General features: G+C 48.5%; 2 protein-coding genes across 6 annotated transcripts in view; both read left to right on the forward strand.

The window, feature by feature from the left end:
* Positions 1-15,023, forward strand: part of HACL1 (2-hydroxyacyl-CoA lyase 1) — a 92,163-nt gene that overhangs the window by 63,013 nt on the left and 14,127 nt on the right. The gene's annotated exons all lie outside the window — the stretch shown is intronic.
* The window catches only part of COLQ (collagen like tail subunit of asymmetric acetylcholinesterase), a 76,590-nt gene continuing 62,508 nt past the window's right edge, over positions 942-15,023 (forward strand). The window contains exon 1 of one of the 2 annotated variants that reach the window (XM_040480143.1): positions 942-1,152. In XM_040480143.1, the coding sequence (XP_040336077.1) occupies positions 1,047-1,152 (106 nt within the window). In that variant the 5' untranslated portion in view covers positions 942-1,046. The remainder of the gene's footprint in view (positions 1,153-15,023) is intronic. The other variant, XM_040480144.1, reaches the window with a different exon arrangement.

Here is a 15,023-nt window from a genome sequence, read left to right on the forward strand (position 1 = left end):
TTTTTTTTAATTTTTTTTTTCAACGTTTATTCATTTTTGGGACAGAGAGAGACAGAGCATGAACGGGGGAGGGGCAGAGAGAGAGGGAGACACAGAATCGGAAACAGGCTCCAGGCTCCGAGCCATCAGCCCAGAGCCCAACGCGGGGCTCGAACTCACAGACCGCGAGATCGTGACCTGGTTGAAGTCAGACGCTTAACCAACTGCGCCACCCAGGCGCCCCTGTAGATCATTATTTTAATAATCTAAGGATCTCTGTAACAGGCTTCATAAACTCATAAGAAGTATTCATTTAAGGACGCAGCACTTTTTACTTGGATTTTGCCCAGCCAAAGATCAAGTCATTGATGCTCTTTCTCCAAGTGTAATTTGATAATCATTCACTTTCTGTCTTTTCACTTATTTTGCTGTGGATGAGATAGAAGGGTGCTGCTTCTGCAGGGAGAACAAACACTTTCTCCTGGAGAAAGCTGTTTGAGAAAATCCACCTCCCCCGTTTTATTGGACGATTAAAGAAAAATAATCCAAGGTCAACTTTGCATTTGTCACCGAGCGGGTAAAAGTGTCACAGGCTGACAGCAGAGGGATTTGTGTCTGTGGAAATTCAGTGATTCTGTGGTGCTGTTGGACACCTCCGTTCCGAGCAGGCAGCTGCTGGGGGATAGTTGGGGATCTGACTGCCTTTGAGGACTGCTTCTAGTGAACGTTTGAGACTCAACTGCCTTTTCACCGCCTCTTCAGTAGCCACTCACCTCAGTCTCCGAAACAGAAGTTCTGACATAGTATTTTAATGTGGGCATTTGATTCAGTGCGGGAGATAAATATAACCCTGTGTAGTACGGAGAAGGTTTAATGGGAAATGGTTGGCATTCTTTCTTGGTAAAGGCATGGGGAAAGGAGAGGGAGACAGGAGAGAGAGGGAGAGGGGGAGGGGGAGGGGGGAGAGAGAGGCGCAAACAGCAGTGAGGAAGACAAAGGCAGAGATAAGCAAGGCTTCCCGAGCAGCCTTGCCTAGAGAACTTGACACTTGCCAGACCCCAGCCAGCATGGTTGTCCTGAATCCAGTGACTTTGGGAATCTATCTGCAGCTTTTCTTCCGCTTTATCGTGTCTCAGCCTACTTTCATCAACAGCGTCCTCCCAATTTCAGCAGGTAAATGATGACCACACTTTCCTCTCTTCCATCCGTTTGGGGCGGGGTGGGGGGGGGGGGGTGGAAGATTATTTTGCAGCGTGTCCTGATATTTTCCCCCTTCTGCTCTCGGTGGAAGGAGGCTGGAGGGAGACAGCCACCCAGCAGCTTCCTGTCACCCGAGCTGTCTCAGAAGCTCGCTCCGTCCTTGTTCCAAGTGGCCCCCACCCAGCTGCTCAAAGCCAGAGACCCTTTTAAAAATGGTTTCTGCCTCTCCCACTTCTCCCCACTTGCTGCGTGATTTCACTTTGGGAAGCATGGGGAGCTTAAAAGAGACACAGAGGAGAGCATGGAAGGGAGAAGTGAGCCCCAGACACTTCTGTGAACACATCCCCAACCCCTTCTGAAGGGGGCTTGACTCAAGGGGGATGTCGTGGAGCAAATACGCCTCCGCTGAGCTCTTCCCTTCCTGTCCCAGCAGGGAAAAGGGGAATCCAGTGATTCGCCCGTGGGCAGGGACCCTTGCAGCCTCAGTCCTAGGTCTCCCATTTTTCCAGCCCTGGCTGCTTTCCTGTTGTGCCTTCTTCCCGCGGTGAGACTTCTGCCCAAATAGGGCAGCTGGAGGTCGTGGGAGACGGGAGATTTTTGAGGGGATGTGGAGGGTTCCAGAGTGCCCCTGGCCTGGCCTAGAGTGGACTGTGTCTGTCAGAGATAGGGCTGGGTGATTTGGGGAAGAGGGCTTTTTAAGCTGACCTGCCAAACTTCTCTGAGGGCAGCAGGCACCAGATTGCCCTCGTCCTGTCTGACCCAGAGCAGGGGAAGTATTGTGTTACTGGCATGGCCTATTTAAACCTTTCTGAGGAAACTCAAATGTTTCCGGAGGGCTTGAGGGAGCCAGGCAGACCCCCCGGTTTTGCTGCCTGTCCTGTTATAGCCCCCCTCAATTCACCTCAGCCGCCCCTGGCTTCCCCCCTCTCCCCCAGCAGAGGCGGTTTCAGTCATGCCCTCCAACTTGAATCTCACAAATATTTTCACGCAGGCAGACATTTCATTCTCACTGCCTTTGCTGAAAACACAGGCTCTCAGAGAGGACATGTCTGAGAATCCAGACCCCAGCCCCTCTCTGTTCATAAAATCAGTTCAGCAATGTGTTGTGCTGCCAGGCCTGCCCGCATCTGTGGGCCCTGAGGGAAGGGCTCGGAGAAGGGCACAGGGTAAATTATGAAAATGGGAGAAGCTGAAGGAGAGGACAGGGGAACTTGTTGGGAGGTGAAGAGTAGGGAGGGTAGGAAAGGTGGGTGGTTGTGTCACCACTCCTGAATGACAATATGCCCCCACAAATTCCAGTTGGGAGTGCCACACTTCTGGGAGCTGGTGGGTCATGATCCTTCTATTTAAGGGGGGGCAGCTGGATAGTTCATTCGGTCTGATCCAGTGGGTTCTTAACCTTATTTAGGTAATAGAGTCCTTTGAGAATCTGCTGAAGGCTCCAGACTTAAGGAAACTCTGGCTTCTGGTTCTAGCCCTGCCTCTGATGGGCTCTGACTTCTGGGAGACAGTCGGCATTCGACTATAAGCATCATGTGGGCAGGGACTGTCTTGTATGTTATCATTCGTTCCCCAGGGTCAGAGCAGGCCTTGGCACATGGTAGGTGCACAACAAATATTTGATGAATGAGTGAGTGAATGGAGGAATAATAATTTTTCTCATCTGTAGATTGGAGCTTGCCTTCATTTTATATCATTTAATTTAGATAGACTCAGATGGCTACTAGGTTCTGGAAACTAGAGAGAAAAGAACCTCTGATTTTTGTTTTTTAACTCCTTGCCCTAGAGACACTGCTGGTGCAGTGTAGACATCTTTTAGGTAGGACATTGTATAGATTGTAGCAGTCAAGGTAACAACAGGAAAAAGAAGCACATCAGATGGTTCACATGAAGATTTGAACGAAGGGACCACTTTCAGAGGTGTGAGTGGGATTAAGGGAGCCAACAGGGAAAGTTGAGGAATTAGTAATTCGGGAAGTCTTTACCACGCTTTTGCTTAAAAAGGCAAGAGGAAGAGGGGCACCTGGGTGGCTCAGTCAGTTGAGTGTCCAACTTCAGCTCAGGTCATGATCTCATGGTTTGTGAGTTCAAGCCCCACATAGGGCTGTCTGCTCTCAGCCTGTCAATGCAGAGCCCACTTCGGATCATCTGTCCCCTTCTCTCTGCCCCCTTCCCACCCCCCTGCTTGCGCTCTCCCCCAAATCAATAAATATTAAAAAGAAAAGAAAAGAAAAGAAAAGAAAAGAAAAGAAAAGAAAAGAAAAGAAAAGAAAAAAGAAAGGCAAGAGGAAGAAATGGGGAAATTGATCCTAAGAAGATTTGGAAACTTGGAGGAGGGGCCATTGAACAGGAGCTATGACCACAGAAGGACCCAAAGCAGGGAGAAAATAGAGAAGAAGTACCCCAACCTCTCTCTACTCCAATCTAGCTACCTCTTTTTTTGTTGTTATTTTATTTTATTTATTTTTGAAGGAGAGAGAGAGAGAGAGTGTGGGGGGGGGGGGGGGTCAGAGAGAGAGAAGGAGACACAGAATCTGAAGCAGGCTCCAGGCTCTGCGCTGTCAGCACAGAGCCTGACTCGGGGCTTGAACCTATGAACTGTGAAATCATGACCTGAACCGCAGTCAGATGCTTAACTGCCTGAGCCACCCAGGTGCCCCAGCTCCTCTTGGCAGTGCCTTCCATTGGCCAAACCCAGCCCGAAGCTAGGGGGCAGGGGGAGCCTCTGGATACAATCTATGGCAATTAGCTTCTGGGGCACAGAATGAGAGGGAGGGGTGGGAATGTGGAATAGCTAGCTCATATGTCCACTGGCACTTCCTGATGAATTTCTAATTTTTTTTTTTGATGCTTATTTATTTTTGAGAGAGAGAATGAGTGGGGGAGGGGCAGAGAGAGGGGCACAGAATCTGAAGCAGGCTCCAGGCTCGGAGCTGTCAGCACAGAGCCCTACACGGTGCTCAAATCCGTGAGAGATTTGAATCGTGACCTGAGCTGAAGTCAGACGCTCAACTGACTGAGCCACCCAGGCACCCCTGCGTGATGAATTTCTAAATCCAGATTTTTTGGTTGTGAATGTGGTCCTTAGACATTTGGTAAAACAATGGAAGGGGCCACCTGGGTGGCTCAGTGAGTTGAGCATCAGACTCTTGATCTCAGGGTTGCAAGTTCAAGCCCCGGGTTATACTCCATTTTGGGTGTGAAGCCTACTTAAAAAACAAACAAACAAACAATGGGAGTGCACTTAGGGAGAATCACTAAGGTAACAGTTCAATAGAGCAAAAAATATTTGCTTTCACCTGTAGAGTTTCTTGGCCTTGTTCCCACATTTAGTCACCATGGCTTCCTCATAACACAGTTCAGAAATAAACTTCTGCCCTGAAATGAGAACTGTTCTTTGACACAGGATCACTTTAATCCTTTGAAAATATTTTCCAATAATTTGGTGTAAAATATTCTATATTCAGAATCTTATAGATTCTTACTCTTCTGAGGAAGACAAGCCCTATGCTCGTAGACACAAGGGCCACCCACCATACCTTAGTGAGCACCTACTATGTGCCTAGCACTGGGCTAAGTGGTACAGAGGACACAGAGACAAGTCGGATGCTGCCTCTGCTCTGGGGGAATTTGTGAACATCCACTGTTGAAACACAGGCAGCATGTGCTAAATGGCCCAGCAAGGGTGTGACGGAGAAAGGGCTCTTACAGGCCTGTTGGGCAGTACTTTCCTTCAAAGCTGAGCCAGCCCTTCACTGTCTCCAGGAAGGACTGTATTCCCACAACCCAGACACAGCACCAACTATCTAGACCAGAGAGAGGCTTACTCCCTAGCAAACTCCACTGCCGGGTCCCAGAGGATCACCACAGAAGGGCGCAAAAAGCCTCAAAGAAGCCAGAATTGATGACAGAACGCCCAGTGTTAAAGCACATGCATTTGATACACAGAAAACTAGTTCTGACTCTTCCTCCAAGTCTATTAATTGTCGCTTTGGATACCGTTCGAGCAGGCTTAGATAGTAGGCTTCTGGAAGGGTGGTGTGGCACATTAGGTTGGGGAGGGTGAGTTCATGCTTATGATGGACACCATGACAACAACAAAAAAAGCTGACCGAAGTGATTACAAGAAAAATGGCCAATCAGCAGGGAATAGTTCTGAGATCAAAAAGAATAGCAGACCGGAATTATTTCTAGAGCCCCTGTTCTGTAGGTAACCCCTGAGGGCACCATTGACTTATGACACATTAACTGTTTCTCACTATTAGGAGCATGAATGGCCCAGTGAAGACTGAATTGTGTGCACTTAATTTTGCTTAAAAAGGCAGATAAGTGTCAGGTATGTTTTAGAATGATTTCTCTTGAACATGGCCTTAAAATTTTAAGCGTCAGGAGCCGTAATTTTGGGATATTGTGTTAACTATCGCTGAGTAATAAAGCATCCTAACACTCAGTGGCTTACATAACAGTCATTTATCACTGAAGTTCACGTGTTTGTGGGCCAACCAAGGTCAGCTGATCTAGCCTGGGTTTGGCAGGCCCTGGCTGTGCTCGCTATGGGTCTGTGGATTGACTCAGCTCCAATATCCATTCACAGATATAGCTCAGTGGTTGTACAATTTCTAGAATGTGGTGGCACAGACCCAAGGACAATATTTATAGAAGGGCAGACCTTGCACGCACTTCGATTTATGTAATTCTCATAGCACCTCTGGGATGGGTGTGGCGAGACTCCCAGTTTTCAGCCGAGGAGGTGAAGGTTCAGAGAGGTTAAGTGACTTCCTCAAGATCACACAGCTGGTATAAAATAAGAGAGCTGGAGATGGGAATCCCATCCTCTGACTTTAAGTCCAGGGATTTCACTAAGATCGATGTCCATGGACAAATAGTGATAGTAGCTTTTAAAGCCCTGCAGACTACCCTCCTACCCTCCAGAAACTCTCCTCTAGATTCTTTATTCTCCATTCCCTCCTACTTTCTCCTCAGCATATCAATGCCTAAAGGTCTTAGCAAAAGATTAAAGATTATTTTATAGTAAAGTGTGTAGGGCCTACCTACCTTACTCTCTCCTTTGAAGGTATTTGCATTCTGTTTGTTTGTTTGTTTTTAAATTCTACTTAGTTAACATACAGCGCAGTATTGGTTTCAGGAGTAGAATTCAGTGATTCATCACTGTGTAATACCCACTGCTCATCACAACAAGTACCCTCCTTGGGGCACCTGGGTGGCTCAGTCGGTTGAGCGTCTGACTTCAGCTCAGGTCATGATCTCACGGTTCGTGGGTTCGAGCTCCGCCTCAGGCTCTGTGCTGACCGCTTACTCGGAGCCTGGAGCCTGCTTCGGATTCTGTGTCTTCTTCTCTCTCTGCCCCTCCTCCGCTCACGCTTTGTCTCACTCACTCTGTTTCTCAAAAATAAATAAATGTAAAAAACAAAACAAAAATTTAACAAGTACCCTCCTTAATAGCCACCACCCATCTAGCCCACGGCCCCTCTACCTCCCTCCATCAACCCTCAGTTTGTTCTCTATCTTTAAGAGTCTCTTGTGGTTTGTTTCCCTCTCTCTTTTTTACCTCTTCCATATATTCATCTGTTTTGCTTCTTAAAATTCCACATATGAGTGAAATTATATATTTGTCTTTCTCTGACTTATTTTGCTTACACAATACACTCTAGCTCCATCCACATTCTTGCAAATGACAAGATTTCATTCTTTTTGATGGCTGACTACTATCCCATTGTGTATATACCACATCTTCTTTATCCATCCATCAGCCGATGGACACTTGGGCTCTCTCCATAGTTTGGCTATTGTTGATAAAAAGGTATTTGCATTTTCATGGGGATTTAAACTAAAGGATGATCTAGTAAGATGAGCCTCAACCAGGGTATTTTGGGGGATGAAACCTTCTGGAATGAGAGGAATACTACTTCACGGACATTCTCTTCATGTACTGTGAGCCCACCTATCCTATGCCTCTCCCAATACAGGATTTCCCAGGTAGGTGGGACTCCCATACCAGATGGTGAGAAGACCCCAATTCAGTCCCGTAGAATGCAATCATGTGGAAAAAAGTGAATACTGTCTGGGCACCAGAATCTTCTGTTGGCTACTGGGGTGTGACCCCGAGCAGGGTTTTTGTGGCCTAAAAGACCTGCTGTCCAGCTCTGCCCTGCCCTGCCTGGAAGCCAGCCAGGTCACCACTTGGGAACCATTCATGTTCTTGGCAGTAGATTATGGGCCATTTATTTGTGTCTGATGGTGATCAGCTATTGTTTAATGTTCCATAATGCACTTCCTAACCATCTCCTCTGATTTAGCTTTTCATATTTCCTCTGGATAATGCAATCAGAGAGGGTTCTTAAATTAGAGGGCTCCCCATGGGTCCCAACCTCCCCCTTCACCTCACCCCAAGCCTCTGAATAAAGCAGTGGACTCAGTTGCAGCTCAGGTACAGAGAGAGCTGGGTATGAGATGGGAGGCTTTCCCTTCCGATATCCAGAGGCATGCCCCCACATCACCATCCACCTCACTCACGCCTGCTTCCCCTAGATCCACAACCGCCACTGCCACAGCCACACAACAGCAGCACAGCCCCAGAATGAATAGAAAGCCCCTCTGGCTCCTGTGGGACCAAATAAGCTGGCATCCCATCATCTTGAAATGTGGTTCACATTGTGAGTGCTGACTCGTACTGCTCTTATAATTGGTACCAGTTATCCCCAAACCTCTCATTTTGCAAAGCATTTTCACAGCTCTGTTTGCATTTGCCCTGCACAGTAGTTTGAATCCTGAGCTAGTTGGTTATTAGCGTGTGTTAGGGGAAGGCCACTTCACTACAGTGAGCTTCAAATTCCTCCTCTGTAAGATAGGTATAAAATTCTGTCTCCCAGAATTACTGTAAGTATTCACTCAACAAACAAGAAGTGCCAGCCATGTACCTGGAACTGGATGCAGCAGTGAGCAGACAAGCACATTCCACCCATATGGAGTTCAGGCATCACCCTGAAACGCACTTGGCCAGGCTGGCCTGCTGGTCCCAAGACGTGAATGAAAGACACCTGCGGCAGGGATGGAGGCCCACACCAGCGCCCAAGGATGGAATCCAGTCTTCCTGTGTAGCATGTTCAGACTTCACGTTGTAGTCCTTTAAAATAGAGAAGTATTTCATGGCCTTCATTGCTAACGTTTAACATAGAGTGATTTAACACTTTAAAAAGGTGCTTCTGATGTCTCTTAAAAACGACAACAAAATTCTTGACAAATGGGACAGCCTGGCAGTGCAGACCCACAAGACATATTCTGATATGACAAGGACTGTTTGGAATGCAGTGGCTGGTGGCTGCTCAGTGCCAGCTCCTCAGACCCCCACTGCACCCTCTTGTCTTAAGCCTGGTCCACTTCTTGCATTTACCTAGCTAGCCCCATCTGGGCACGTGACTTTTTTTTTTTTTTTTTTAATATATGAAATTTATTGTCAAATTGGTTTCCATACAACACCCAGTGCTCATCCCAAAAGGTGGGCACGTGACTTTTTGACCTCTGGGTCCCGCAGTCATGCTGGCTTGGACTCTGCCTCCTCCTCTTCCTCCTCCTTTATTTGTGTATTTAAAAAAAAAAAAGTTTTTTAATGTTTATTTTTGAGAGAGACAGAGTGTGAGCAGGAGTGGGGCAGAAAGAGAGGGAGACACAGAACCCAAGGCAGGCTCCAGGCTCTGAGCTGTCAACACAGAGCCTGACACAGGGCTCGAACTTATGAACCCCGAGATCATGACCTGAGCCGAAGTCAGATGCTTAACCGATTGAGCCACCCAGATGTCCCTGCCTCCTCCTCCGCCTTTAAGTTTTATTTTTCATATTTATGAGAGAGACAGAGACAGAACACAAGCAGGGGAAGGGCAGAGAGATGGAGACAGAATCTGAAGCAGGCTCCAGGCTCTGAGCTGGCAGCACAGAGCCCGACGCTGGGCTTGAACTCACAAGCAGCGAGATCATGACCTGAGCCGAAGTCGGACGCCCAACCGACTGAGCCACCCAGATGTCCCTGCCTCCTCCTCCACCTTTAGAAGTCTCAGGGCATTTTTCCTGAATTCCCAAGCTCTGCAGAGTTCAGTTTGAAAGTGAATGTTGCAGATCAGCGATTCTCAAACTGTAGCGCTGGTTCTCAGCCCGGTCTAGACATAAGAATCACTTGGGATGTTTTATAGAAGCTCAGTGGCCAGACTGAACGAACCAAATAAATCACTCTCTGGGGCATGTGCCCAGGCATTGGTAGTGTTTAAAGCTCACTGGGTGCCCTAATGGCTGACTTGAGTTAACCACCGAACTGTAACCAGCGTCAGTATCACCTGGAGGACTTGTAAAAACACAGCCAGCTGGGCCCCATCTCTGGAATTTCGGTAGATCCAGGGTGGGGCCCAAGAGTTTGCATTTCTAATAAGATCCCAGGTGCTGCTGATGCTCTGGTCCAGGGACCACACTTTGAGAGCCACTGCTCAAGTTTGCCTCGGAGCCACTGTATTAGTCTTCTTTGGCCACTGGAACAAATCACCCCAAATGTAGTGCCTTAAAACAACACACATTTGTTCCCTTGTAGTTCTGGAAGTTGGATGCCAAATTAGTTTCACTTGGCGGAAATCAAAGTGTTGGCAAGGCTGTGGTCCCTCCATAGCACATAGCTCCCTCTCTGGCAAATGTTTCCTTGCTTTTTCTAGTTCTAAGCGACGTTCATTGCCATCTTTGTTTCCTGGCCCCTTTCTTCATCTTCAAAACCAGTAGTAACATAGCATCCTAAGTGGTCATATTGCCACCTTCTTCTCTGTCAAGTTTTCTGCCTCTCTCTTAAAAGGACACGTGTGAGGGGCGCCTGGGTGGTGCAGCCGGTTGAGCGTCCGACTTCAGCCAGGTCACGATCTCGAGGTCCGTGAGTTCGAGCCCCGCGTCAGGCTCTGGGCTGATGGCTCAGAGCCTGGAGCCTGTTTCCGATTCTGTGTCTCCCTCTCTCTCTGCCCCTCCCCCGTTCATGCTCTGTCTCTCTCTGTCCCAAAAATAAATAAACGTTGAAAAAGGACACGTGTGATTGCATTTAAGGTCCCCTGAGTTGATCTCCCCATCCTAAACTTCTTAGTTGAATCACATCTGCAAAGTTCCTTTTGCCGCATAAAGTAATATTTACAGGTTCTAGGGACCAGTCTGGACCTCTTTGGAGGCTTTATTCAGTCTACCATAGCTACCTTTCCACTGGGTAAAGCGTCCCACGAGGGTTAAGTGGCATCAGAATCAAAGGCACCAGCATATATACTGGTCTTCGTTTGGGTTCCTTCTAACTGCAGATCCCAACACAAGGATTTGTGTGTCAGTAGTTTATGTAGGAGGTAATCCCAGTAGGGCAGTGGGGACATGAGACAGGGAAGGGAAGGCAGCACGGAGGGAGATCATGAGCGGATTGCTGCTGGGGTGCAGTTCTGGGAGAACAGGAGGGCAGGGAGACAGAAGACCGGGATAGTTACCCACCCACCCCTGGGGACATGCTTGCCCCTAGCATATTTCTTGACTGGAGGAGCCCTCTGGCATAGTTACAAGGGTTTGTGGTAGGAGCTTGAAGCCCGCAGAGCCTGATGGGTGCTGTGGCCTATGGGCAGGGAAGCAGCTGTGTCTGCCATTGATACTTTAAAAGAGCTATACTAATTCAGCTACCTTGCATTGAGTGCTTTCTCTTTGCTAGCCTCTTTACATATATAACTTCTTTTTGTTTTATTTTTTTAATGTTTATATTTTTGAGAGAGAGACAGAGCATGAGTGGGGGAGGAGCAGAGAGGGAGACACAGATTCCGAAGCAGGCTCCAGGCTCTGAGCTGTCAGCACAGAGCCCGACACGGGGCTCGAAGCCACGAGCCGTGAGATCATGACCTGAGCCGTAGTCGGACGCTTAACCGACTGAGCCACCCAGGCATCCCTACATATATAACTTCTAATCTCACAACATTTTCATGAGCCAGTAGTACCCCCATTTTACCAAGCTGGAAACTAACATTCAGGAAGGGGTAGTCACTTATCTGAGGTCACACAGTACTAGGGCCAAAATTCTGAATCAGAACTTTCTGACTCTCAAAACATTGTAGAAGTTGGGGCGCCTGGGTGGCGCAGTCGGTTAAGCGTACGACTTCAGCCAGGTCACGATCTCGAGGTCCGTGAGTTCGAGCCCCGCGTCGGGCTCTGGGCTGATGGCTCGGAGCCTGGAGCCTGTTTCCGATTCTGTGTCTCCCTCTCTCTCTGCCCCTCCCCCGTTCATGCTCTGTCTCTCTCTGTCCCAAAAATAAATAAACGTTGAAAAAAAAAATTAAAAAAAAAAAACATTGTAGAAGCAGAATATTCTAGTGATTAGGGGTAGGGTCTCTGGTGCCTTGCTACCAGGTTTCAAATCTTGTGTTTTCTTTAGCTTTGTGATGTTGGGCAAGCAAATTGCCCTTTTGGTGCCTCAGTTTCCCCATCCATAAAATGGGGCCAAAAGTAGGGTTTAACTCACAGAGGGGTTGTGAAGATTAAGTGGGCTAATTAGGAACATACGGTACTTAAACTACAGTGCCTGGTGTATAGTGTGTCATTATTTCTGTCGTTATTTCCAGAACCTCACAGTGTCTGTACACGTGCCAAAGGGCACGATTTCCCCTGTGATGCACTTGCGTTATAAAAGGCAAAAGTTGCAAATACAACCCACACCATAACTTTTTGCTTAAAATATCCAGTGAGCTAAGACAAAAATAGGGGCTCAGCTATTACTTAGCATTTGTGAATGAGTCCCTAAAGCAGGAACACGTTGACCAGGGAAAAAAGGCTCTTCTCGTGATGACCGGCTTTCCCAGATCGCTTTAAAAATACACCTGGCCCGATTCCATCTCCCAGCCCAGGAGCATTTAGCTCCATTCAAGCCCACACTTAGGTCTCCACAGCAACCAACATAAGCACAAGCGTGAGGCGTGTGTTGGGAGCTGGCAACAGCTGACGGAGAGGCCTCGTGGCTGCTGAGGGCTTTGCACCGTAAACCAGCTGGGGGCTGAAAAAAGAGAGGAACACCAAGAAGGAAACATGAATGTGAGTTGGACAGTCTCCTTCCCTCCCAGGCCTCCGCACTCCTTCCCCCACTCATGCTGCCCTGCTGCTCACCTGGCCTTCTTGGTGTGTTTCTGAGAAGTCTGGAGAAAGCCCCCACGAGCTTTCCTGCTGCAGCTTGTAGTTCTCTCTGGGGACACGTGCTCCAGGAGGGACCTTCCGGGGGTCTCAGGCCTAGCATGCGGCTTCTCAGGGTTCCAGGTGGGTGGGGGATGGAGTGACGATGGCCACCCTAACTGCGGAGACCTACCTGTCCTCCTGGGGCTTTCTTACTTTACTGTGACTGGGGGTTTGTTCAAGTGTTTGAACTTGTCTCCTATAGGAAGGGGTGGGTCATTATCATTGAAAGTCGAAACTGGGCTGCCCCTTTGTGCCCCAAATGAACTGGTTTCACTTCTGAGGTCATCTGTACTTGGGTGAACCCCCCAGAGTAGCCCCCAGAAGCCTTCCAAAGTCTCTATGGTCCTTCGGAAACCAAACTCTGAACCATTTGGTTTCCGAATGGGGGGGTGGGGAGGGGTGCTCCAAGCAAGAACAACAGCCCTTTTCCCCTCCTGGCCCATCTTTAGTAGGGCTGTGTTGGCAAGGTCATGGTAGGGAAAGTTAACCCCGGAAAAGAAGAATGTCTTCTGTGTCCAAGGAACATGAGGGCCCGAGGGAGTGGTGTCGTTCTGGGTGGCACTGTCCTTCACTCTCCATGCCTGCCCATGGAAAGCGAGGAGTGGAAGCCTGAGATGGCTGTCTGGACAGTTCGGGCCCTGGAAATGCTTTCCCCAAAGTATCTGAGGTAAATGGGTTTTGTTTTGTTTTTTTAATTTCCTTCAGTTACCTGGGCCCCCTGCTCTGGCCTGTGCCTTCTCCGCTGGCAGGCCCTGAAAGAGTGTACCTTCCTGTGAGGCTTAGAGCTGGCCACCATAGTGATTGCTGCTAAGGTTCTCTTGTTTGGGTCCAACCGGAAGGAGGCACAGGCACATCTAGTCAATCACGTTGGCCTGTTGAGTGATGTTCTTAGGGAGGTATTGTAGCACAGAGCTAAGGCACTGAGGTAGAATTCAAGAAATGTGGGTTATTTCTCTGGACCTACCACTAACTCCCAGGACACATGTGTAGTATTGGCCAACCTATTTGCTCTCTGTGAGACTGTTTCCTCATCTGTAACATGAAGGGATGGAGCAGATTTGAAAGCCGTAGACTTCTCTGACTTTGTGGCTAACGAGTTGCTTGCTAACTTATGTAATTAGCACCTATGCGATAAAGGGGTCTTGGCACGTGTTTCTCTTCTGAGCCCTGGCACCTGAGAATCCACAGGTATGCGCCTGAAGGGCATGGGGTTCATATTCAGACAGCCCTGGCCTTGAGTGACCTCTTCATGACTCACTAGCTGAGTGATCTTGGCCAAATGGTTGCGGTTTAATAGCTCAACGCCTCAGTTTCCACCTCTGTAAAATGGGGATGATAAGAGTACCTGTCTCGTTAGATGGCAGTGAGGACTGAATGAGCTAATAGGTACAGAGCCTTGCACCTGGAACATAGTTAAGCTCAGTTGCTGGCTGCAGCAGTTATTCCAAATAGTGTTAAGAGGGCTGGACTCCAGGCCGCTTGCCTCCTTCTGGGATGCCTCATTTCTGCTGTGATCCCCTCTGCTCCTGTTGAGCCTGGAGAGATTTGCTCATAATGCTGAAGGGTCCGTTTCAGAATTCCGAGTTCCCATCTAAAGCCAGAGCAGGGGCCAGCTCGGTGCCTGGGCTTTGGAATTGGAGGTCTGCACTCCAGGAGACCTTGAATGTCAGAGCCAGTTTTCCTCACCTGGACAGTGGGATGCAATGGAAGGTAATTTGAGGGGCCATTGTGAGGATCCAAGGAGAAAGCATGGGAGTTCCTAGCTCTAAGCGGGCCGAGTATGTACTTGGGTGCCGTTGTGCCTTGAGGGGCGACACTGGGCTTGCTAGACATGGGGAGCACGGGCTCACACCTAAGGGCAGTGCCTTAGCACACTGAGTTCTCAGCTGAAAGGCCTGCCGATGGGCACAGTCCACCACAGGCCGCCCTCCCTCCGCAGACGGAGGTGAGCTTTCTGGGAACCCTGGCAGGGCACTGGAGTCCTGAGAGTGTCTACCCTCTGGACACTGTGCAATCCTGTGTGGAGCATGGCTGGTAAGACAAGCCATTTCCTGTATCCGATTCGTCCCTGTCAGGAGAAGGGGACTGTGGAGTGACAATCTTTGACAATCTTCCCCCCTTCAAAATGGACAGTGGATGCCAAGTCACCAGGCCTGCCCGGTGTGGGCTCTCCCAGGCAGTAAGAGGAAGATTATTAAGTATGAAATTTTCAAATAGAATGCCAGCAAATGGTGGCTGATTTGACAAGATGCTCAGTTTTCTGACCAAATACCTATCTGTGACCACTTTGCATTTTGTTCAACTTTATTTTTCTAAATGGGGCAATAAAATCCACTCGAATTGATTCAAATTCTCTTATTATTAGCATGTTTAAATCTGTCTCCATCTCTGAATTAATTGTGACAATTACTTGAGATATAATTTTTTAAAAATTTACTATTATTTTGAGAGCGACTGAGAGACAGAGTGCAAGCAGGGGAGAGGCAGAGAGACAGGGAGACACAGAAGGTGAAGCAGGTTCTGGGCTCTGAGCTGTCAGCACAGAGCCCAACGCGGGGCTCGAACCCACGAGCCGCGAGATCATGACCTGAGACAAAGATGCTTAACCGACTGAGCCA

The sequence above is a fragment of the Herpailurus yagouaroundi genome, unplaced genomic scaffold, assembly GCF_014898765.1.
Source record: "Herpailurus yagouaroundi ecotype Mexico unplaced genomic scaffold, PumYag 159, whole genome shotgun sequence".
Classification (NCBI taxonomy): Eukaryota; Metazoa; Chordata; class Mammalia; order Carnivora; family Felidae; genus Herpailurus; species Herpailurus yagouaroundi.